Genomic DNA, 23,342 nt, shown 5'->3' with positions numbered 1-23,342 from the left:
AAACAACAACTCATATCTCACAATGGGTGGATGTCCTTTAAACTCGAAGGGCGAAAGTGTAGGACTGGTCAAACTAGGTGACTTCTTTAAACTCAACCGAAGGACTAATACATACAAACCGATGGTAGAACCAGAAGTCCATGAATACGTGGCGAGAAATTCCGACCAATATTCCAGCCGATTTAGAGACAGCTACATAGTTCTTCAGTGGCACTGGAGGAAACGAGAGATCCAACTGAACCCACAACTGGCTGATGCCCTGTTACAGGGTATACCACAGATTGAAGGACCATGCACGTTCCCGCTGGGTAAATGTGTGCTAGCTGGCACAAAGATCAAGAACTTCCGTACAAAAATCGGGAGGCTCTACAAGACAAGCAAAGGAGAGAATATCACTCCGGAATAGAAAGAGACCTCAAGCGATTCCATCAGTTGGGAGGTAGCTTGGATGTACTGGAAAAAGCGGCCGAGCGAACCCAACCATAGGACACTAAGGTGGAGACTCTTGAAACACAGATTGGTGACAAACATCATCACTAGTAAGTGGTCAGGAGAACCTAATATTTGCAAGCGATGCAGAACCAACGCAGTGGAAACCATTAGCCATGCCTACCTGGAATGCCCGGCCATAAATCAGTTATGGCAAACGGTAGACAACTTCGTATGCCGCATTCTTGGAGTGAGAGCCCACGAGTCAACCAAGGAAGACAGACTATTTGGAACAGACTACAAAACCATGGGCTACCAACGGGAAGTAGTGTCAACGGTCCATGAGGCAGCAATTTGGATCATCTATCGATCAAGATTATCGATAATAATGGATAACGCCCAACCAAGCAAAATAGCGCTCGCTGAACAACTAGGTCACGAAATGCAAAAAATCGTGAGATCCAAATGGTGGTCAGCGTCCATAAAGGATAAGAAAGAAGATTTCCAAGAGCTTTGGTGTAAGGGTAGTTGGATACAAGTCCAAGGAGACGAAATATCCTTCAACCAAAACACTTAGCTCCAATACGACCTTGCCGAATACCATACCACCCGCATTCCAATTTTTCCTTTTTTTTTGTTTTTGTTTATATTCTTTTCCTCTCTTGTATAATACCGTCCTTGAAAAATAGGATGGTATTCACACGCTCAACCATTGCTTACATGTATTTCTTGTTTCTGAGGACTGACAAGTCACTATATTAACTTAAAAGAATACTTTTCAATAAAGATCCATTAATCTCAAAAAAAAACTTTTTTTAATTTTTCACTTTCTCTTTCATTAATTTAGATCAGGGGCATTGCCCGGGTACATTTGACATAGAAGCTACCCTCTTTTTTATTTTAACAAGATATTTTTCAATAACATCGCTTGTTAAAAATTAAAATCGAAAGCTGCACGAACGAATCCCACTATGCACTAGTGTGCACTATCCTATAGATGCCTCTTCTCTTTTCACAAGCTATTTTCTCAACACTACATTCAACACAATTTACAATGGAGCGCAATATAAGACATTCATCGTTGGCTTGGAGAAAAATCTTTTATCAACTGAACTTATTGGTGCACCTGCTTAGCACGCTATGCCTGATGCAGTGTCTGTCTAGTGTTCGATCGCAAAAATAAAATCGATAATTTACTCCTGAAGAGTAAAGGGTCGAGTAAAAATATTAGAACCAGAAATCGGTTGTGATCATGAGAGGTACAAGGAATCAAGAGCCAAATCAGGCAGGTCTAGGAGTCTTTATAGGTAATTTTATATATAGGGCAATCAATCTAGATACTACTAATTAGAGAAGCGCGTCTCTCACAGTAGAGGAACTTACTAATTCTCCCGGCAATCATATGCTATCCATTGAGAAATGCCAATAGATCAACATTTTCATTATATATGCTACTGTCAATCTTAATGGCCTCCATTACTATGAATGCCCTCAAAATATAGGTTGAAGACTAGGCTTTTTACATCCACTATTCGTAGAGTTTCAATTTTCCCACCTTTGGTAACCACACTATTACCATTCTCATGGAAGGGGTAGAAAAATGGCTTTAACTATCGTGTTTACAAAGGGAGTCCTTTCATAACGCCACTCCATCCCCCTGGGATGGGCGCTCGGTGATGTGTTCTTCTATTGTCCTTATTGTATGATTATATCTAACGATGCATATTTTGACTGATAGCAATTGCTGTCTTTAATGTGAAATCTACAACCCGGTTGTAGCCTTGTGCACGGCCCCTGGTATTTCTGGTCCATAATTAATATTAGGAGCTTTGCGGAGAGTCCGAGCAAGTATGAGAAGCTTTTATTTAAACTTTAGGAAATCTAGAAAATCAATAATGATTTGGGAGCTAAACGAACATTCGCTGGGACCAGGAAATGATTAAAGCGTGTTTCGAACACTTGCCAATTATGGCCTGGGGGTTGATTGTACTATATTGAAAATTGACACGAAAAAAAAAATAGCGAGAAGCCAACTCACTTGGTCTCGTATTATATAGTACTATTGAGTGCTGATGCAAGAGTACACCCACAATAAAATCATACTATCTCTCTATGAAAGTGTATGCTCAGTATTCCTACATCGCTGATAATGCTGATGAGATTTCATTTCACCAAGGTGATATCATTGAAGTATTAGAACGAGACGAGCATTTCGGAGACGGATGGTGGCATGGAAGAACTTGTCAGGGTCATGTTGGCCTATTTCCTGCCAACCATACACTTTTGCAATCGCCAAAGACTACGCAATGTCCGGGACTAAATTCCCATCCAAAGATTGCGAGCTCTATTCAATTATCGAGGAGTTTCCAAAATTGGTCACACTACCTTGAAGATATTGACGGCAGCTATCCAGGTACCAACGCTATGTATAGTATCTTAACCCGAAAAGTGCGCGCTACATTGAAGCGGGAGGATTTGAAATTCACATCAGTTGAAAGTTGGAGTATTGATCAGGTCTCAAAATTCTTTCGCTATCTGCACCTAGACGACACGGCGAGCAGCTTTGAATATCACGAAATTACTGGAGATATCTTACTCTCTATCCATACGATGGAACAACTTAAAGAACTGGGCCTCGACATATATGGTAGACGCTTCAAAACAATGGCTGCGGTCAGGATTCTGCAAATAGAGTCTACACACAACTCGAACTCATCGTCTATGTTAAGAGCAGCTACAAGTATATCAGCAGCAGTTATTGATAATCCAAGGCAGCCACTCCTTCCAGCAGTAGTTTTAACTTCATCCTCAGACAGGGAGGTTTTTAAATCTCAAACAGAAAGGGCCGAGAGAGTAGGGCTGACTGATGCATGGCCCCAGAAAAATGTTTTGAATAAATGGACGGACTGCAAAGATCAATCCATAGTAAACGTACAAAAGCAATCAAAACACGCTCTCATCAATAGTATCAAGATCCCTACCAATGACCACTCTTCACGTTCGCATCATCCACAGCTTTCTTCTTTTTCTACCCTTTTTCGGAGAGTTAGTAAGATCGCTTCCCACCCCCCCCGCAATTGCAAAACTTTTACATCACTCTTCATAGAACATCAGGGCTGGCTGCACAAGCAGGGTGATCACTACAAGGTGTGGAACCAACGCTGGTGTGTTCTCCGTGGAATAGATTTCTACTATATGAAATCACCTTGCGATATCAATTCAAGTTTGCATATCGATTTACGCGGTTGCAAAATTGGAGTAGAGGATATGAATATGCACAATTTTCATATCAAGACAAGAGGGCCTGCCAACAAGATTCACTACTTCCAATGTAAGTCAGTAACAGCTAGAAAGCAGTGGATAGCCACGATCATGCGTTGTTTGGATGAATATCAGATGAAATGCGCCTCAACCCAGGATTCTTATAATCTTTCATCAAGAGCAATGGATCAAAGAAGCCGAACTAATTCGAAATATCCCCAGAACTCAGATTTTGAATCCACCCCTTCCAAGTTGTCTACTGTCGTTTCCCATGACTCTTCACCTGTGATACACCCGCAGGTAGAAATAGCAGCTCATTCTGGTTTGCTGAAGAGACTGAAACCAGGGGACACCCGAAGTAGTTTGTCAAACAAGGCTTTTGACAAGCTCTCATTTAACTTCTCACGAATGGCCTCGTCCAAATAGACAAGTATGTAGCTGTACTGTATCTTGTTTAAGTTGCACCTTGGTTGGTTTGGGCCTACGATAGATAGTTTTTCACTGTTTTCCAAAAAATGCCGAATATTGATTTTTTTATTACCATCAATGATAGTGACTCTAAACTAACAAAATAAATTATTGATTAGAAAGTGTACGAGATATTCCGCGCAGCAGACACGCAACTCCACATGCTCCTGCATCAGGGACGGCATTCTCGCGCCCTTCCCCCACGTAGCTCGCTCTTCCAAAACGGGCCGACATTTTCTGCGTCGCTTTCGCTCCGGACTCGGCAGCTAGTACGGCACGCTCCAGCCCCCCTTCCTGAAGTGCCTCAACAAATGGTATCAAGGCATCCATGAGCGTTCGGTCCCCTTTGCGTGCAGGTGTATAGGCACCCAGCCCATCAAGCGCACCTTTGATCGCCTTAGTCCATACCTCATTATCTACTCTCTTAGTATCATTCGCATCCGATGAAAAGTTTCGCAAATTCGACGCCAGTGAATTTAGGAAAATGCAATAGAGGGCTCCAGAAGTTCCACCCATACTCTCTTCCAACAAATCAGAGATAAACATCAAAGTTCCTGCAGCATCTGTTATAGGAAGTTTTCCCGAGTCCAGTGCGTCCAAAACTACTTTTGCGCCATTCCGCAGTGTAATTCCACAATCGCCATCACCAGCAACAGAATCATATCGTGTTATCTCGGGCTCGGCATCAATGAGGGAAGTACATCCACTGCGTAGAGCAGCAGAGAAAAGCTCTGGGTCCACTGGCACCGAATTAAAGGTATTGTTTGAAGCTCCTGCCAATTCCTCTTTGCCTTGCCAATCAGCTCCTGCACCCTTGACTGAGGGGAACGTCACGGGATTTATCCATCCGGGAGCGGCTGCAGGGTCATCCAACAACGACAAGACAAGGTTCTTATCAGGATTGCTCTCACGTGGCAGGCGTAGAAGCGTGAAGGATACCCCGGGCATACCGAGAGAGGTCATATAGGTTCCTGAGAATACTCGAAGTGGTGCCATGCCAAGTTCGTTCAGATACTCTACTGCTTCCTTCACCGCGACCCCCAATTCAAGATTGCTCGTTCCACCTAAATTATTCACCAGCAAACAACACTCCTCACCACGTTGCATTGGTAAGAAATTTCGGTCCGGGTCAGTTGAAAGGATGGTATCAAGCATCCGGCGCGCCAGATCGCGAATAGGAATAAGCTTCGTGGTAAGCATCCCAGGTTCTCCATGAATGCCCATCCCTAATTCAATATTCCCAGCACCCAGCTTTTCTTCAGTCGAACTTCCGGGAACGTGGCATTTTTCAAGAGCCACACCCATGGTTGCGATGTTTTCTGCTACCCATTTTGCAATTCTGTGCACCTCCTCTAACGCTGCTCCCCGTGAAGCCAACGCACCGGCCACTTTATGCACCAGCACGGTTCCTGCCAAACCTCTTCTTCCAACCAGCCCCCCCTTTTCCCTTCCAACGGCCACGTCTTCAGCAACTACAACAGTTTCCACTCGAGCACCTTCAGCACGAGCACGCTCTGCCGCCAGCCCAAAATGTAACCTATCTCCTGTGTAATTCTTCACAACCAGTAGTGTCCCATGCGGTGAACGACACTTTCGGAGTGCAGCATTGATTTGTTTTGTAGAAGGGCTAGCAAATACTTGTCCTGAGACAGCAGCAGATAGAAGACCAGGGCCAACAAGGCCAGCATGCGAAGGTTCATGCCCAGCTCCTCCACCACATACAATAGTTACTTGGTTTTCAATGATATTCTCCAGATCGGCGCGATAAATCACTAGCGGTATTTTAAGTCTTTTAAAATAATTTTACGAATAAAACGAAATATTGTAGAACATTCTACCTTTTTCTTTTTCAAGGAGGCGAAGATGCGCGTTCGAATAACAGAGACCCCGGAGGGATTCAACCACGATCTGTAAAATGAAGAGAGAGAATTAGAGCGTGATAACGAAGATAATGACCACAAATAACGTCTATAAATACCGTGTTGGGGTCATTCATTAAATGTTTCGGCGCTTGCTTTGTTTCTAAAAGGTCATCGAAGAATGAATATAACGGCATGTTAAAGACCATTTATCATGTTATACCTTTGCTCATGTTGGTTCTCAAATTATTAGAAAGAGAGATATTTGTTTTCTCGTGAAAATGAGTGTGTGAATCAGCGTGGAAAATAAAAATTACCGAAAATAATCGTGGCTTAATGAAATTCTGTCAAATTATAATCTATCGGTATTTAATTCACAAATATGCTTGGGTCATAAAAAAAATATATCTAAAGGTGAATGGATATATTATTGGATTACAATTAGTAACCAGGATATTTCATATATGGTTTCAATACATAAATCGAAAAGAATATACTTCACCTATGAGGTATATACATTCTCTTTTCGAGCGTGCTATCAGTTTTGGAAAAGAATTGAAATGGAAAAAAATCCCAATGGTTTCCTACTGCGGCAGACAATTTTGATTATTAGTCAAATAGTGTATGATGATGTTTGTTGTCTAAATAGAGGGTCATCGAGACCGCATCACTTTAAATCCAGCAATCCCAGCAACCATTTCCTCAAGCCTATATTAGCCACAGTATATTACAAATCTCCCTCAAACCAGATATTACTTTTTTTTTGCATACAAGAGAACACGTTTTCAAGAGTGTCCATGAGATATAAAAACCAGATATTACTGCAAGCGTTACCGTGGGCATGCGCACCATGCACTTACCATTTTTGATCTAATCGTGCTTATAAAGCAGCTAAACATGCGGTATTTTATTAGCTCCGATAAAGGCAGATGAGAGGACTGAAAAGAAAATATAAGGAAATACTCAAAAGATCAACTCTGGCCATCGAATATCTACCTTTGATCCTGTTGGTTGGCTTGATTAAACAAACTTGGCAAAGGGCAAGGGAATTAATATGTGCACGAGATCATATATAAACAGCAACGCGGTCAATCCTCAAAATCTCTCCCACATTTTAAATATCCTCTGCTCCAATTACTGGCATCGGCATCTTTCATCCTGATAACTACAACTAGGGAAAAATGTGATAGTGTGCTTTAACAATTTTCCTTTGAATGCTCATATCTCCTGAATGGATGGAATATTATACAAGCGGCTTTATTATTAAACACTGTTGGATCTACACTATGCGCTGTCCCAACCGCTACTCCGGTTATAAATGCATCTTTGGTAAAACTAGGATATCATTGAATAGCACCCCGAATTTATGGGAAATTGATATCTTTATAAATATAGATGTGCGCCAAAGATACCCAAATACTTTTATATTTTCTCCACCATTCCATCTAAATATTTTTTATTTGTAACGGTGATGCTTTTATCTTTTAACAATGTCTTACACCTATGAAGCCAACTCGTAAAAAGATTCGAGAACGTGTGCTTGAACTTTCAAGAAAGGGAGAGTCCACACGTAAGATTGCAGCACGAGTGGAAATAAGCCGTGAAATTGCTAGAAAGATCATCAAGGAATGGAACACCCCGAAATATCCTCCTATGAAGCCAAAATATGGTCGTCCACGTAGTCTAAGTGAATCAGATAAGAAATATAGCGCTAAGAAGGCGTCAACCGGAGAGTGTTCTAAGCTTGTTGACTTGCAGCAAGTTATCAAAGAAGAGCTCAATAAGAGCGTAACAAACAAAACTGTAAAAATGATGCTCAGACGTCACGAAGTAAAGCCTCGATCAAAGCCTTTGCTGCTCCCGCGCCATTTAAAGCTCGATTCAAATTCACATCTCAACTTGTTAGATGGGGTTTTCGGACCATTCAAACCATAATATTCTCGGATGAAACCATTGTACCCTGTTTACAGACCACGGGAAAGGAATACACATATGTAAGGAAGGGGCAGCCTCTGCGTGAGTGCAATATTATTTCAACCACGAAACAGGGAAAAGAGGAAATCATGGTGTGGGTCTGCATTACTTCGCAAGGAGTGGGATTTCTACTTCGCGTGGAAGGCGGAATAAATGCTAGGATGTACCAGACCATTTTAGATGAGGGTTTTCTTGGAACACTCGAACGGTACGGGATGGACAAGGACAAGATCGTATTCCAACCTGATAACGCCCCCCCCCCCATATCGCCAAGTCAACTCAAGCGTGGCTGCGAGATCGCAATATAAGGGTCTTAGAATGGCCTGCTCAATCACCAGCTTTGAATCCCATAGAGAACGCGTGTGGCCTCTTGAAGAGGAGGCTTCAAGATTATCCTTCTCGGCCAAAGGATAGGGAAAAGCTCTGGGGATGAATCAAATACACGTGGGAGAATATAGAAAAGACTTATATTGATAACCTATACGAGAGTATGTTGAGGAGATCCCGAGCTATTTTTAAAGCTAGAGGAGGATATACGAAGTATTAAAATATTTTTGTTAAATAACGATAATAAATATGCCTTCAATTTTAACATGAAGGCCATTTTTCCCGAGCATCTATATAAAATACCCATGGTTTTTTAGAAAATGCATTTATAACCGGGGTAGCGGTTGGAACAGCACATAGTATAGATCCAACAGTGTTTAATAATAAAGCCGCTTGTATAATATTCCATCCATTCAGGAGATATGAGCATTCAAAGGAAAATTGTTAAAACACGCTGTCACATTTTTCCCTACTTGTAAGATAGTGAATAGTCTATTTGAAAATTATAAATCTTTGTTATATGCATATGGTTTAGTGGGTATATAAGCGACAATATAAACTTTGACAAAAAATGTGGTCTGCTAGCTAGATGCTCTAATGTAATAATAATATATTGGTGGACATTTTGGAGATTTTAAAATAAATATATCTCAGGGACTTTCTAACTTTCAGGGATCCTCTGATCATTATGTTAATACCGCCCTTCAGCCATGAATTTTCGATTTGGTGGCAAACAAACAAACAGTCATATTTTTTAAGTTTGGACTATTATAAAAAGTTTACAGGGGAAAAGCAGCTATTTGCTTGTAAGCAATTGACACTTTACTATGTTTATTTCATTTTTCTTAGAAAGATTAAACTGATCCAGGGTTTTTCAAATCACAAACTTGTGCTAACCGTGGTAATATCCCCCCTAGAAGGAATATTTAGTCATAACAACCCCCCGTCAATTTACGAAACGATCTTTGGATCTCGATCGGAATATTCATTATTTTGATACAAACATATGCTTTCTCTTTCTTTTACTCTCTCCAAACTATATTAATATTTCATCTTAGTCCATTTTCTTAATTGCGCATTTACATCCTTTGTTGGCCAAGTATATCCATACTTCCGCTTAGAATTTGTGCACGGTACATTTATATCAATAGTAAGAGGAGATATGAAGTCTATAGCTGCAGCATGTATCTGGCTGTTATCCCTTAGCTTTGGGATGACCGCAAATGATGGCTTAAGGTAGGCTACCCTATCCCACTGTCATATCAGTGAAATTTATAATGTTTCCTCGCGTCTAGCCTACCTTTGGTGCTCAAAGACGAAAAGCCGGTTTCTATGCTCCAGAAAGCTTTAATAGCGGCACATCGTATGGGAGCTCATTCCAACTTACGTCTCGCCCTTATGTCCAATGTATCATTACCTTTGGTGAACGTTGATTTCGATGTTGAATATTATGTCGTGCTGGAAGTAGGTACTCCAGGACAAAAATTCAAGCTCAACATAGACACTGGCTCAGCAGACTTTTGGATATATTCTGTTGATTGCAAAACTCCTGAATGTCTGGCTCATTCGCGCTTCAACTATTCGAGCTCACGCACTTACAAACCCCTGAATAAAAAGTGGAGTATGGCCTATGTCGACGGCTCTTATGTAAGTGGTTATCAGGCTTGTGATAATGTGAATATTGGGGGTTTAGTAGTGAAAAATCAGAGGATGGGACTTGCAATATCCACCAGCGAAGATTTCAAGGAAGATGTAATCGATGGTATGGTTGGCTTGTCGTTTCAATCAGTTTCGCGGATGCAGAGCCCCCCCTTATTCCACAATATGATCGCGCAGAATCTACTGTCAAAGCCAATCTTTTCTGTCTGGCTGGGAAAAAGATCTGAAGGCGGCGATGGAGAGATCACATTTGGTGGCACCAATCCCGCTCATTACAAAGGCAATCTAACATGGTCTCCAGTAGTAGAGCAACGTTACTGGTCCGTTTTTACTGACGGAGTCATTATGAACGGTAAATTTATCAAGGCAGCTGGTCCGGCTATTGTCGATACAGGCTCCACTATTTTAATTTTACCAAGCGATGTCGCAAACAAAGTTCATGGGCAAATCCCTGGCTCTAGAAATGATCCAAACTGGGGATGGATTATACCATGCGAGTCAGCCAGCCGTTTCCCCAAGATGGAACTAGGCTTTCGCATTGGCGGAAAGTTTTTCAATATCCCGCTGGTCGATCTGATAAGAGAGCCGATGAAAAGCAACAAGGGGATGTGTTTTTCGGCTATTATTGCAAGCATATCAGGTCCATGGCTGCTGGGAGCCGTATTTATTAAGAACAACTATTGTGTATTTGATGCTGGTCGGCTACAAATTGGAATCGCCCCCGCAAAGAGATGAAATTTCTATTATTATTTTGTGTTCATATAACTGAGTTTGGATGACAATATTTAGGAAGCGATGAGACTGCGCGAATTTATAAATCTTAATAAAAATGAACTAACATGGTAAATAATAATAGCCAGAAAGAGCAACCAGAAACACAAAAGATAAATGGAGGATTGTAGAGCTAGTAAGATAACAATTGAACAGTATTAACACAAGACAGCAAAATATTAGTAGATATACTCCTACATAAGCCTCAATTACACATTGTCAAGCTCCTATGGTCGCCCGCCCTCTTCCGGGCATACTCCCAGTGCCCGCTCCATTCTCAGGGTCTTTATAAATCTTGCCAGTCCCTGCTCCACCTTCAGAATCTTTCAAGCTTTTGCCAGTAGGCTGAATTGATTCGTCTTCTCTTGTATCCTTCGCATCTCTATCCCTTGTCTCTAGTTCTTCAATACTATTGCTACCTTCACAATAAGCTCCATTTTCTGCAGTTGAAAATTCTAAAGTGAGAGAATTTCGCCGCTGATACGAGTAATTGTAATTATGATGGTGGTGGTGATAGTGAAAGTAATGATGATGCCGCTCGTAATCATAGAATCTAGACGTGGGCGAGATGGAGTTACTCGGAGGGGCATGAGTAGGTGGGGAAGAGGTGGACGAGGAAGCCAGAGTACAAGAAGCTATCGAATTGATAGAGGCTGTGTCGCTATTGCATACATTGGAAGCCTCTGCACCAATAGGAGGTGAGAGTGGGCAGCATGTGAAAGAGCGCCGTGCACCAAGTGAAGGTGAGGATGGAGGAGGGTTCTGTGCTGGGGAACCGGTCATTGAAGAAACTGGAGAAGAAGAGGATGTGGGAGAGGCAGGCGAAGGGGAAGGGGAAGGAGATCTCGACGAGGTTAAACGAAGCATTCTCGCTCCATAAGCATTTCCATTACAATTTGAAGAGGACGTTTCTACCAAATTCAATCGGTCGTGGAGTTCTCTATCCGTCCCAATAGAAACCTCTTCCAATTGTCGTCTTGGTGCGATATTTATCCGGGAGTTAATATCTTCGTCGACGATTGGGTTTTTCAACAAGGAGGATTCCTGTACAGCAGCCGTGAGTGCCAACTCATCCGCCAAATCTAGCCTATGGCGAACCAATCTCTTTATCTTATCTGAGAAAGCACTATTGTCTCTCCGTGCCGCTTCCTGAAGCATTAGACATTTGGTGCGGTGTGGGATACCTGCCCGTGCACCAAAATGCATAAAGAACTCGCTAAGTTTTGAGAAGTTCCAGTCGCGCACGAAAACCCGCAAAAAATACTCTTTACGTCCCAGTGCCTTCCCATCACCTGCATCAATGTTGTACGGTAATAGGCTAAGCAGTGAAGTTAGCATATTCGCTGTATACTGCATCGCCCAATTTTTTGTTAGGTGCCTTAATAAATTTGCCTTCTGTACATCGCCTAGTGTGCCTGTCCAATCCAGTGTAACGTGACGCACTAGGTGGCATATATTGTCAAGTCTCCAGTCAGCAACGAGCCATTTTAGAGCATTTGCGATGCGTGCAAGAGGATACTCATTTGCGATACGATACAAATACATAGATGTGATGAGCACATTATCCTCCGATTTAACCCAGCTAAAGAACGTGGCATCGTACAATTGGTCCATGCGTTTTATATTTTGACATACATCGCGCCAAGAATCGCCTAGCTCATCGTCGGGAGAAAATGAGTCACAGTCGTCATCGGTACCGTTTTGGGTGTTTTCATTAGTGGAGTGCAACGATCTGGGGAATTCTGCTATGAAAAGTTGTAGAATCAATCTTAGTTTATTAAATCTCTAATAATACCGATACCATTAGATTTTTGTTTCCTCCATATTGCAGCAGGTAATAGCAAAGAGGGAGGTGAGGATAATGCTGATATAACGGATGGGGAAGCAGAAGAAGAAGTTGCTGAAGAGGACGATAGAGCTGAAGCTGTTGGTGTAATATATGAAGTAGAATGCGTTGAGGAATGCTCAGATGCCATCGCTACAATGTTAAAAAAAATAGCAAAGAAAGGAGAGACAATACAAGATACGGCTAGAGTACAAAGATAAAGGATATAGTGAAATCTGATAAAAGCGCTTCTAATAGATTTGAATATCGAAAATATAGCTATTAAAAATAAAGAGCGGTGGGAAAGGGAAGGGATTTAGAACGAAAAAAGAGTCATATTTTTAAAAAGAAACAAAGGCAGACTATAGCTATTACTCGGGAAAAATTCAAGACTGTGAGGAGGAATGGTAAGCAATTAGACAAGAAAATGAAAAGAAAAAAAGGAAAAAAGAGGAAAATCAACTAGGAACGCATTTTACTTGAGAAATGCTGACGTTCAACTGCCAATCGATCCGATTCTTTCTTTCTCCACTGAGCAATTGGGCAAGTCACAAAGAAACTACTCTATACTCCAAGCATGTCCGTAAGTAAATCGTACAACTAATTTTTTGTTCTTTTCAACTCCATTTCTCCTCCCCTAATTATATCATTTATAGACTGAAGTTGATGAAACCATAAAGCGGCTCTCTTCGCGAAAAGGTGTTTATGCTGTTATTGTTACTGATCTAGATGGGCATGTAGTTCGAGCAACCCTTGAAAATGACAGGGCAAAAGAGTATGCTTCACACGTTAACAAACTTATTGGGCATACAAGAGAGACGGTGGCCGCTATCGATTCTGAGGTAATTAGAAGAATAAAGGTAAACCAGAGAATATCAATATATTTATGCTGATTAACATAAATAGAACGATTTAACATTCTTACGTGTTCGAACTCGTAAATATGAGATTATGGTTTGTCCAGGTAAGAAAACGACTTTGAATGTTGCATGCAGTTGAAATTCGATGCTATAATTAGTGGAATAGTTTCCTAATTTATATTCTGTTCAATATTTTGTATAGATAAAGAGTATGTTATGATCGTCCTTCAAAACCCAGCGGAACATGGTGAAATATAGCCTGATTCATCACTACCTTTTGAACGAAATGTTTTTTGATACACTCTTTGTATATGTGATCGATTTTCTCCATATATTTTCAATATACATTTTATGACCTTTCCTCAAGATTGGATTTGGAATATACCAATGATATCAACATGGTTCGCTCATGCCAAAAATGCTCATTTGATTATAAAATTCTGAGAGAAGATAACTTAGCATTTAGTGAATTATGTTAATTGAAAGGTCAAAAACATGACACCTAAACTGCAAAAAATGATGCTCCCGGCGGGAGTCGAACCCGCGACTTTGATGTGGCTCAGTTTGGAAGGAATCCAACTCCGATACCGCATAAGCATCACGCTCTAACCAGCTGAGCTACGGGAGCCCGTTCACTATGTGTTTTTTAAGATATATATTCCATTTCAAAATTTTCTAATATTAAAATTTTGGACCAATCATTGTTTCTGCATGATTCCCTCCGCACCAATGAATGTATAAAACAGGTGCCCCAGCTTTTTGCAGCTTGACTACCGTCTGCTTAGGATCATCTTCAAACTACGCGCGTGTGCTTAAGATATTATATATATTTATATAAAACGTATAGCTGAGCATTGAGTTCTTGAATACCAAGCATAGAATACTTTCTTAGGGTTATGTTGGTATTTGTCAAATGCCAAGTGCTGGTTTCTGATATTGCTTCAGTAGTCATCGAACATACTATGAAGACGAATTGAACTATTACCCAAATCTCGATATCACTTCCCAGAGAGCGACCCGAATGAGCGCACCGAGTGTGTCGTTGCCACCTGGTTGGTCTGTAAGGGAGGGATGGGTGAGCGCGCATCTACTCCTTGGAGGAAAGGAAGGATGGCGACCACTGTTGTTCCTGTTATCTTGGAGCGAGACGTCGACAGACTGCATAGGATGCTGCTGAAGTAGGAAGTTTCCTTAAGGTTCAAAACGATGAATTGCTTACCTATTACAGCAGTGAAGGCCAGTGAGTCGAGCATTGGCTGCGCATGGATTTAACAGGAGATATACTGTGTATGTAGAACGCTTTGATCAAGTCACCAAACCCTGAAAGTTATAATATATTTAATACCATCCATGATCTAAAAAGAATCAGAGAGACAATTATGAATTATTTAAACATCGAAATAAAAAAAAAGCAAGCTCCAATTGTAAAATGCATTCTCATCTGAAATCTTATACTAAAATATTAATATATTTGAAATGTATATTAAGTCAACAGAATAGTACTCGGCATTTCATCCAAATCTCAATAGAATAACGCCTCATTTATACAAAGGGGAGGGGAGGGAATCAGATATATAAGATAAAGAAAAAAAAAAGAGAAAGGATGTAAGAATCCAGTATTAGCAGAGCATGAGTATTTTCCATTTTCATTGCTGCACTTTACACGCCAGCTTTTCCAAACTTTAACATTAACCCCTCCATACTCATCACATTTTCACCTGGAGTTACCGGAGAGCGCGACGGATCAGGCGAACGTGATCCATCTCTTATACTGCCGAATTTCATTCGCAAATCCTCGAGGTTAAGTACTGGTTCAACTGTCATTGACTTGCCCAAGGAGTTCGGAGACCGCGGCTCTGGGGTACGCGAGCGACCAATTCGCACATCAGGAGAGGTGCCCGATCGCCTTAGCATCGGAGGATGTGACTGCTGAGATGGCCTCTCTCGTGCCACCTCTTTTTTCAGTGCGTCAAGTGAGAGCACCGTGCGATTATTATAGCTTGTCCCTGAACGAAGGGCATCGGCGTTTGTTTGGAAATCCATTGTAATTCCATCTTCATCCAGTAAGTCAAGCACACGCAAAAGCTCCCTTCCCAATCCGTTAATTGCTCGTTCGTTGTCTTTGTCTCGTACCCACACCGCGATCCGATCACCTCTTGCACGGCGAGACATGACTGCTCCACATATCTCCTCTCCGACTGAGTGCTCCATTCCCTCGCCAACTAATGCATAAACCAACCAAAGCCAGCACCTATCTAGCAAGGTCGGATTCCGCATGGTGATCACCCATTTTCCACCATTGGCGTTCGCTGGATCCTCCCACATTGGCTTGATGTTACTCTTAAAAATATGGTAGTTAGCATTGTTATCTAACGCGCTTGGCTTCTTTATCCAATTAAAGTGGCCACAAAACGATTCAACTGTTGCAAATGTACCAATTACATGCAGATTTGCTGCGTAATCTCCAGGTTTAGCCGTGTTACGGCTATCATAGTAAAGTGTCCATGAATATTGAAGTGGATGAGGTTTTGTTCCGAGGAGTCGTGTATTAGGTGGGCCACGTAGAGATGCATACACATCACGGCGGTATGTAACATCTTGATCACCTCCATTATTAGATGAATCTCTACTTCGCGATCGTGCCATATTGACGCCTTCTCCCGTATTATCACCACCTTGTAGCGAAAATCCTGATAAGGATCGCATCATGGTTGGCCCTCCATCTCCATTACTGTTTGGAAAGTTTGTGAAAGTAGTACTCCCGGACCGACGTGTAGGATTATTGACCGCAGTCGGTGATAAAGTCTGACCAGGTCTCACAATTTGTTTAGTTGTATTATTTACCTCGCTTTTTTCTCCTACTGGACTAGCAGGATTTTTGACCCCACCAGCAGATGATGGAAGTCGAAGGGTAGATGGTGAAGATTCGGTTGGTGATAGAGTGAGACCTTCGGTTCGGATGGCGGGTGGAGGTTTAATGCTCAATGAAGGAGGTATCCACGGTTGAGTCTTTTTTGACCCCGCTGATGTTGCAGGAGCAGAGGGAAATTTATTTTGTGTACTGGTATTCTGTTCTGTGATTTGTTGCTGTGGTTCCGTCGAGGATGAAATTTTGGTAGAAATGTTTGAAGAAACAGAGGACTTGTCTTCTAGAGGAAGAGAAGATGAATCTGATGATACAGGGACCGTAGTCATTGCAGTAACTTTTGCTGCGAATTACTCTGGAGAGTAATTCATTGGGTCAGTATTATAATAGAGGATGACCATGATGAAGAGTAGATAAAATATCAAACATTACCTTACTGGTAAGATGGGTCTTATTTTTCCTTTTTAATTAGCTCCAATTTCAAATAATACGAAAGAATGTCAATAAGAGTTCGTACTTCTACGCTACTCACTCTAGGATGGAGACGGGATGAGGCTCAAGTTAATGTTATTAAGGAGATAGCTGCGGCAGCTATTAATTCCCGATTGAAAGGACTGCTTTAGTTTGAATTGGGAATTGGCCATTTTTATTGACAAACAATTAAATTAAAACAGTTTTTATTGGGGAAAATGGACAGCTTAATTGTTCTTTTTTTTTCATATGTGTAGAACACTGGAATACTAAGCTCGACCTAACATCTTAGAGTCGGGTCAGCGCCTACTGTCATATTTTAGCGTTTCTAGGAGGGAACATATACCTTTTATATACCGTAACTATGCATCTCACTAAATATCTACGGGGTATTTGCTCAGAGATTGTGCCATATTGGCTTTGAGAGTGACACAAAGCATACAGAATAATATAAAACCAATTTGAATAGTATTGACTATGCTTATATAATATTGAAGCAAGAATTTATAATACTGTTCACTTGTGCGGTCAAGATTTTCAAAAATTTTGACCGTAAGTTTTGTACAAATAAAAAGACAAGAAACGATAAATGCAAACTGAAAATTTGAATAAGAAAAAAAAACAAATCATCTGTATAGCAAACAAAACTGGATATAATTAAGTTAATCTTCAAACTACACCCTGGGTATTGCATGTCGTATAATAAATGGACTCGGAAGCTCTTCTTCCTCACCGTAGAGATTCTCTGCAGTAGGATACAAATCGTTGCGTGAAGGAATACTCGCAGTCCCCCTCCCGTTTGTAAAACTGCTGTGATTGTTAGAGCTGTATGAGCTGAGATACGATTTTCGACGCAATGGAGTACGTAATACTGAAGAAACAGGGTCTGCATTTCCATTGAGCTTCATTTTCAAAGAGTTTTCCGGATCAGCATATTGTATATGATTTCCATTTATCGACCTATCGCTTCCTCGCTCAAGCGATCTCGAACGCCCTTTTAAAACCCTTCGCTGCTCTAATTCCAAGACTCGAGCCTCTCTTTCTGCAACCTCTTCTTCTTTTTTTCTTAAATTAGCTTCCCTTGTTCTTACTTGTTCTTCTCGCGCCCGCATATCTTCTTCTCTCTTTTTTACTTCCTCTTCTCTTCTCTTCAACTCCTGATGATATATTGCTACCTCTCTTTCTCTTACGCAAATACGAACACGGTCAAGTTTGAAAAAGTCAGATGTAGCAGGTCGCTTTGCAGGATTCAGCTGAAGCATTGATTTAATGACACGACCTAGTTCTTGTGAGTACTGTGGGGGTAGAAGAGGAATCGAAGCCTGTTTAATACGAGCAGCAAGCTGCGCTTGACTTTTGGCTTTGAACGGAGGACTATTTTTGGAGATTTAGTAGACATAGGTAAATCAAGAACAATAAAGGACTTACTCTAATGCACACATTTCGAATAATAAACAACCTAATGCCCAAATGTCCGATTTAGTATTGTAACTGGACTCATTAATCAGCTCCTATAAATATTTTAGAGTATAAATTTTGTGTTATCAGCTAAAGAAAAAAAAACTAAGTAGCAACTATTACAGGTGACATATAGTAAGGCGTCTATATTATCGAAGTGTGAAGATTTTGTTTGTTAAGCTCATCTTGAATTATATTTAAGATTGTTCACTTACGCCAACATAAGTAACAGCAAATTCTCGGTCCGGACCAAGCACTCTTGAGAGTCCAAAGTCGCCCAACTTTACACTATTATTCGAGTCCAAGAACACATTATCTGGCTTCAAATCTCTATGCAAAATAATACTGCGTTCGGCCTTAGGTGTATGGCACTCGTGCAATGCCATAATAATTTGTGTAAAAAGTTGCCAAATAACATCTTCAGAGATAAATTTCCTATATATCATAAAGTAAAATCAATAACAATTTCAGAAATTTTAGAATTTCTATTAAATACCCTTCTTTTTTTGCCCGTCTTATTACAGCCGCCAAATCTCCTCCACCACAGTATTCCATAATGATATATATATAGCCTCGTTCCTTATCCACAAAGCGCTCATAATACCTCACAATATTTGGATGTCTTAGCTCACGCAAAATATTAACCTCGGATACGAGTTGTTGACGTTCTTTGTCTGTCATTTGGCGGAATGACAGCTCTTTACGAGCAAGGATCTAGCTCGACAAGTTTGAGATTTGAATTTTAAAGGCATCAAGTATTATAAAAAGACAAAATTTACTTTGTTGTCACTCTTGCGACGAATTTTGCGAATAAGCCCAAATGAGCCTGTTCCTATGACTTCAAGGGGTTCATACTGTGCATCCATTTGAGCTGTCATGGTATCATAGCATCTAAAATTCTATTGTAATGAAATAAGTATAAAACTCGTATATTTGTTTTCCGTGAAATCTATCAAAGAATGAACAATTTGACCAATGAAAAACCGAGCATTTCACACAAGCAGCAGAGTGTATAAATATGCTCAACGATTGAAATTAGTAATTTGATTCGGGCTATTTTCACGCAATGTATTAAAAATGAACGGAAGGACATAATAAATGAAGGTAAGTAAAAAAATAAAAACAAAAACAAAGACTAGGGGTTCATAAGGAGTGTAATCAACGAAAATGAAGGAAAATATTTTCTATAACAAAATTAACTGTTACAAAAAAAGGTATTCGATATTATTCTAAACCAGCTATAATGCCAGTGCATGTACTAATTCCTGACATCTATATTGTGGATGCTGATCAGCAACGAATGGACGACAGCGCAGATGTGCTGCGTAGAGAAAGCTGTGTCCTGTTGTATTGTGGTGGAATCTCAAACCGGAAAGGACCGTTCCATCCAGAATACACATGCTGCCGCCTGATTTTCATGGGCCTCTCCTCCAGATGCGCATTTTCTTCTTCCATCTCTCTTGCTCTTCGCTTCTTTGGCCGCGACTCCGAATGCATCATCCCATTGAATTCGTATCCGGCAAATAATTTACGAAAATGGGTGGTATCTATTGCATGTTTTGGAATTGAGAGTCGCGGTTCCATCTCAAGGAATACATCGTCAAAATGTGAAAGATCTAAATCACCATCAAACGACGGGACAAAGGGTGGTATAAATCGCTTTGCCATTACCGAGTTCCAATTTAGGCCATGAAAGTACGGATGATTTTTGATGTCATCCACTCCCTGACTACCAAGCCGACGGGCTGGATCACGATGTAACAATTTCTTGATAAAATCACGCACAGAGTCATTAAAGCCTTCTGCAGGAAATTCTATATCATCTTGCAATATACGCTGGAACATTTCCTGTTGCGTCTCCGCCCAAAACGGTGTGAAGCCAGCAAGCATCTCATAAAGAAGTGTACCGAAGCTCCACCAATCAACGGCATATGAATATGGCTCAGCTCGTAACACTTCCGGGGCCAAGTATTCTGCAGTACCGCAAAAGGTGCTCGTTCTTGTCTCTATGTTCATGTGCAACGTCTCCTGATTGAATTTTTTCGACAATCCATAATCGGTAAGCACAATGTGGCCATCACGAGCAATCAGAATATTCTCTGGCTTAAGATCACGATATACAACGCCCAAACGATGTAACTCCTCTAGCCCAAGAACAATTTCGGCGGCGTATAGCCTCGCACGCTCTGGATCGAACTTATACCATTGCGCAAGTTGCGAAGCCAAGTCACCTCCAGGGTGGAAGTCCATAACCAAAAAGAGCTGATCATTTGTTTGGAAAGCGTAATGTAGTTGCATGAGAAAAGGGTTTTTGGTGCACGCAATGGAGGCAAGGATATTCCTTTCGGCCATTGTGTGCTCCATTTCGCGCTCCATGATAACCCATTCCTTTTGAATGGCTTTGAGAGCATACATTTGATTGCTATGCTTCTTTCGCACGAACAGCACTTTACCCATGCATCCTTTACCTAAAACCTTGATGATTTCAAAATCATCGAGTGTGACTTCACTTATTGGAGGTGCAGCCATACGCCGCGGTCGCTTCAGTGGTACATCGGCAACCGTTTTCGTACGTTTCTTGCTTTCTTTCACTGCTGACTTAGATATTTCCTTGTAGAAGCACGAATCATTTTCGCGAGGTTTTAGGAATTCCTTCACGCACTCTAAATTCGCAAGTGCTGGCTCTGCTAGTAATGAAGTAATGTATGCCTCCACTTTCTCAGTGTTGCTCTTTTGCTGCTTGAATTGAAAAAGTGAAGTAAATAGGAAAGAGCGCCGGCGCTCTGCAGAAAAGGATGGGAGGGATGGAGGCATCTTAACGCCCTTGGAGGATCGAAGTTGATCATTAAGTGAAAAAAGATCATGAGCATTGCGGCTGAGTGCCACGATGCGCCTACTATCCTCTATCATAATGTTGAACACCTAATGTACATCCTCATAAATAAATTTAATACGTTACAACAATTATCTATATCTTCGAAACTTACCATACGCTTCTTTACCCTATTATCCCATCGATTACCCACATCTTCAATAACAGCAACACGAACCTCTCGCTCCTTTGATTTGCCAACTTTCTTGCGTCTATCGCTGCAATCAGAATCTAAAGGCTTCTCTAGTAGCGGTGTATGTAACAGTTTGTGAGGGGCACGCACCATAATTAGGATAACAATGAGAAATTCACAAAGTGATATTTAAAACTGAAAGGTAATGAAAGGAGGAAACTCATGGAGCAATAGAATCATTACTACCCCTTTTTCTCTTTAGAGAAATAAAGTCCTTTATTTGTCAAAGTTTTATAGCTCTGCTTGCTAGAAAATATGACAAAGAAAGAATGGGGCATCAAACAAAAAGTAGAATTACAGAAAGAGAGAATAGAGAATAAGGCAAAAGCAATTGCGTTCCAAGCCGATGAAAATCTCGCTGAATTGAAAATCGAAATGAAAACCTCCACTAGGATCCAACCCTCATTCTCTATGCTCCCCGAGAGTTTGATTGGGCAGAGCAAGAATAGTATGTCGACGGCTTATATATAGTGAGAGCACAAGGAATAAGTGCATTGAACGCGTTCACTCTCTCCTTTCTCCATGCGTCATTCTACTATTGCTACGTGTACCTATTTGAACCTGGATTCCTTCTTATGTTACCTTATATTCTCCTTCACTGCTAATAGCTAATTCTTGGTTACTCAACTTATTAATGGACAAGAATGCTGTTATATTTAACGAAGTCTACTCGCTACGTTGCTCTATTAGTGCAGCCGGTATTATCAATCATGTATGGTCTTCGTAGTCAATCTTATATGTGCCTGTCATTATCGTCGGTTAAAAATGGCCAGTACGTAAGTTGAGCCAGATGATTAGCGGCTGCTGCCCAAACTCTTTACATGTACTAAACCATTTGGTAAGTTTGTATTTTTCGATTTTCAAATTTATTGAACCCCGTCTGTTCTTAGTCCTCCAAAAGATGAAAGCTAAAGATACAATCTTTTTAGTTCGAAATTTTCGATTCTTTCGCTATTCTAACATATCTTCAAAGAATAGAACTCCGACTCCTACCTTTCGATCCATATACAGGAGCTATTGGTAGCCATATTGATAACTCACTTCTTTTTCAATATAACTGCAATGGAAACAGGTTTAGACTTGTAACATTTTGTTTACAGAGACCAAATAAAAAATAAAGCCCACTTCGGATATATAAGCGACGATAAAAATGGTGAAATACCAAAATCACGAATCCTTTATAAATCTGAAATGAAGTGCGCTGGCAGCAAACCTGCCTACATTCGCTTAGCTAAAGAATACCTTCGTATTCAACGAAATCCCCTCCCATTTGTCACGCTAAGGCCTTTAGAGCATAACCTTCTTGAATGGTAATTCCCAAGCTATACCTTGTGTTACTACGCTAATAGCTCTCCAGGCATTTTATTCTCGAAGGAATTCCTGAATCGCCGTTCGCTGGTGGATACTATCACGGGAAGCTGGAATTCCCTGCAGAATATCCCTATAAGCCTCCGTCAATTCACATGATCACACCTAATGGCCGTTTTGAACCTGGAAAAATATGTTTATCGGCTTCTAGTTTTCATCAAAAAGATTGGCATCCATTTTGGGATGTTGCAACGATTGCGTGTGCGCTAGCAAGTTTTATGGTAATACGTTGCAGCCCCCTTCATAATACTTCAAACAATTAAGAGAAAAATTATAGCTATCAGATGAACCAACAACCGGGAGCATACAAACGCTTGATAAAGACAAGCGGCTTTTGGCGGAATGTTCAACAGATTTCAACTCTAAGAACCCAATTTTTAGAGGTATTTATAACACCCTGTATGATCTAGCAATTTACTAAGATTCTCCATTTTATCAGAGGTATTCCCAGAGTTTTGCAAGTCAGAAAATAATAAAGAAAGTAATCCAGTGTTGGTCCACCCGCCATCTCGCGAAACGCACAAGAACGAAAAGAGTTATGTCGAACAGGGTCTTAAGGAACTTGGAGAAACTACCACTGCAGGCCAGTGGTGGATTTGGGTTATATTCTTTATGATTTTGGCGAAAATATTAGAGAAATACAGCTCTTAACAATTAACAAAAGCATCATGTTTGCGGAGT

General features: G+C 40.8%; 12 protein-coding genes and 1 non-coding gene across 13 annotated transcripts; 7 read left to right on the top strand and 6 right to left on the bottom strand.

Annotated features, from left to right (window-relative positions):
* Window positions 1-22: 22 nt before the first annotated feature.
* Window positions 23-406, top strand: VTP21DRAFT_4247 (uncharacterized protein; the record flags this gene model as incomplete). The annotated part of the gene is made up of 1 exon (XM_069394637.1): window positions 23-406. One exon carries the CDS (start codon window positions 23-25, stop codon window positions 404-406), a length of 384 nt encoding a protein of 127 aa, XP_069255855.1.
* A 42-nt stretch (window positions 407-448) lies between these two features.
* VTP21DRAFT_4246 (uncharacterized protein) lies at window positions 449-1,006 on the top strand (the record flags this gene model as incomplete). The annotated part of the gene is made up of 1 exon (XM_069394636.1): window positions 449-1,006. One exon carries the CDS (start codon window positions 449-451, stop codon window positions 1,004-1,006), a length of 558 nt encoding a protein of 185 aa, XP_069255854.1.
* Window positions 1,007-2,541: 1,535 nt separating this feature from the next.
* On the top strand, window positions 2,542-3,857 carry VTP21DRAFT_4245 (uncharacterized protein; the record flags this gene model as incomplete). The annotated part of the gene is made up of 3 exons (XM_069394635.1): window positions 2,542-3,169; window positions 3,536-3,760; window positions 3,826-3,857. 3 exons carry the CDS (start codon window positions 2,542-2,544, stop codon window positions 3,855-3,857), a joined length of 885 nt encoding a protein of 294 aa, XP_069255853.1.
* Window positions 3,858-4,266: 409 nt separating this feature from the next.
* VTP21DRAFT_4244 (uncharacterized protein) lies at window positions 4,267-6,250 on the bottom strand (the record flags this gene model as incomplete). Its single annotated transcript, XM_069394634.1, has 4 exons — window positions 4,267-5,930; window positions 5,997-6,066; window positions 6,137-6,180; window positions 6,241-6,250. The coding sequence occupies 4 exons, from the start codon at window positions 6,248-6,250 to the stop codon at window positions 4,267-4,269; spliced, it is 1,788 nt and encodes a 595-aa protein (XP_069255852.1).
* Window positions 6,251-7,520: 1,270 nt separating this feature from the next.
* Window positions 7,521-8,299, top strand: VTP21DRAFT_4243 (uncharacterized protein; the record flags this gene model as incomplete). Its single annotated transcript, XM_069394633.1, has 2 exons — window positions 7,521-7,928; window positions 7,988-8,299. 2 exons carry the CDS (start codon window positions 7,521-7,523, stop codon window positions 8,297-8,299), a joined length of 720 nt encoding a protein of 239 aa, XP_069255851.1.
* A 1,181-nt stretch (window positions 8,300-9,480) lies between these two features.
* Window positions 9,481-10,712, top strand: VTP21DRAFT_4242 (uncharacterized protein; the record flags this gene model as incomplete). Its single annotated transcript, XM_069394632.1, has 2 exons — window positions 9,481-9,554; window positions 9,614-10,712. The coding sequence occupies 2 exons, from the start codon at window positions 9,481-9,483 to the stop codon at window positions 10,710-10,712; spliced, it is 1,173 nt and encodes a 390-aa protein (XP_069255850.1).
* A 255-nt stretch (window positions 10,713-10,967) lies between these two features.
* VTP21DRAFT_4241 (uncharacterized protein) lies at window positions 10,968-12,724 on the bottom strand (the record flags this gene model as incomplete). Its single annotated transcript, XM_069394631.1, has 2 exons — window positions 10,968-12,490; window positions 12,550-12,724. The coding sequence occupies 2 exons, from the start codon at window positions 12,722-12,724 to the stop codon at window positions 10,968-10,970; spliced, it is 1,698 nt and encodes a 565-aa protein (XP_069255849.1).
* Window positions 12,725-13,150: 426 nt separating this feature from the next.
* VTP21DRAFT_4240 (uncharacterized protein) lies at window positions 13,151-13,691 on the top strand (the record flags this gene model as incomplete). The annotated part of the gene is made up of 4 exons (XM_069394630.1): window positions 13,151-13,156; window positions 13,230-13,415; window positions 13,480-13,537; window positions 13,636-13,691. The coding sequence occupies 4 exons, from the start codon at window positions 13,151-13,153 to the stop codon at window positions 13,689-13,691; spliced, it is 306 nt and encodes a 101-aa protein (XP_069255848.1).
* A 262-nt stretch (window positions 13,692-13,953) lies between these two features.
* VTP21DRAFT_t8 lies at window positions 13,954-14,061 on the bottom strand. The gene has a single exon. It is a non-coding gene; the product is annotated as a tRNA-Ile (tRNA).
* Window positions 14,062-15,092: 1,031 nt separating this feature from the next.
* Window positions 15,093-16,628, bottom strand: VTP21DRAFT_4239 (uncharacterized protein; the record flags this gene model as incomplete). Its single annotated transcript, XM_069394628.1, has 1 exon — window positions 15,093-16,628. The coding sequence occupies one exon, from the start codon at window positions 16,626-16,628 to the stop codon at window positions 15,093-15,095; it is 1,536 nt and encodes a 511-aa protein (XP_069255847.1).
* An 816-nt stretch (window positions 16,629-17,444) lies between these two features.
* VTP21DRAFT_4238 (uncharacterized protein) lies at window positions 17,445-19,106 on the bottom strand (the record flags this gene model as incomplete). The annotated part of the gene is made up of 6 exons (XM_069394627.1): window positions 17,445-18,144; window positions 18,199-18,281; window positions 18,352-18,372; window positions 18,444-18,663; window positions 18,725-18,942; window positions 19,008-19,106. The coding sequence occupies 6 exons, from the start codon at window positions 19,104-19,106 to the stop codon at window positions 17,445-17,447; spliced, it is 1,341 nt and encodes a 446-aa protein (XP_069255846.1).
* A 412-nt stretch (window positions 19,107-19,518) lies between these two features.
* On the bottom strand, window positions 19,519-21,386 carry VTP21DRAFT_4237 (uncharacterized protein; the record flags this gene model as incomplete). Its single annotated transcript, XM_069394626.1, has 2 exons — window positions 19,519-21,150; window positions 21,216-21,386. 2 exons carry the CDS (start codon window positions 21,384-21,386, stop codon window positions 19,519-19,521), a joined length of 1,803 nt encoding a protein of 600 aa, XP_069255845.1.
* Window positions 21,387-22,484: 1,098 nt separating this feature from the next.
* Window positions 22,485-23,312, top strand: VTP21DRAFT_4236 (uncharacterized protein; the record flags this gene model as incomplete). Its single annotated transcript, XM_069394625.1, has 4 exons — window positions 22,485-22,603; window positions 22,651-22,882; window positions 22,939-23,044; window positions 23,101-23,312. The coding sequence occupies 4 exons, from the start codon at window positions 22,485-22,487 to the stop codon at window positions 23,310-23,312; spliced, it is 669 nt and encodes a 222-aa protein (XP_069255844.1).
* Window positions 23,313-23,342: the final 30 nt, after the last annotated feature.

The sequence above is a fragment of the Calcarisporiella thermophila genome (assembly GCF_041956535.1).
Source record: "Calcarisporiella thermophila strain CBS 279.70 unplaced genomic scaffold VTP21scaffold_2, whole genome shotgun sequence".
Taxonomy (NCBI): Eukaryota; Fungi; Calcarisporiellomycota; class Calcarisporiellomycetes; order Calcarisporiellales; family Calcarisporiellaceae; genus Calcarisporiella; species Calcarisporiella thermophila.
The sequence above is the reverse complement of the archived record's forward strand: the minus strand, read 5'-3'. Positions and strand labels throughout refer to the sequence as shown.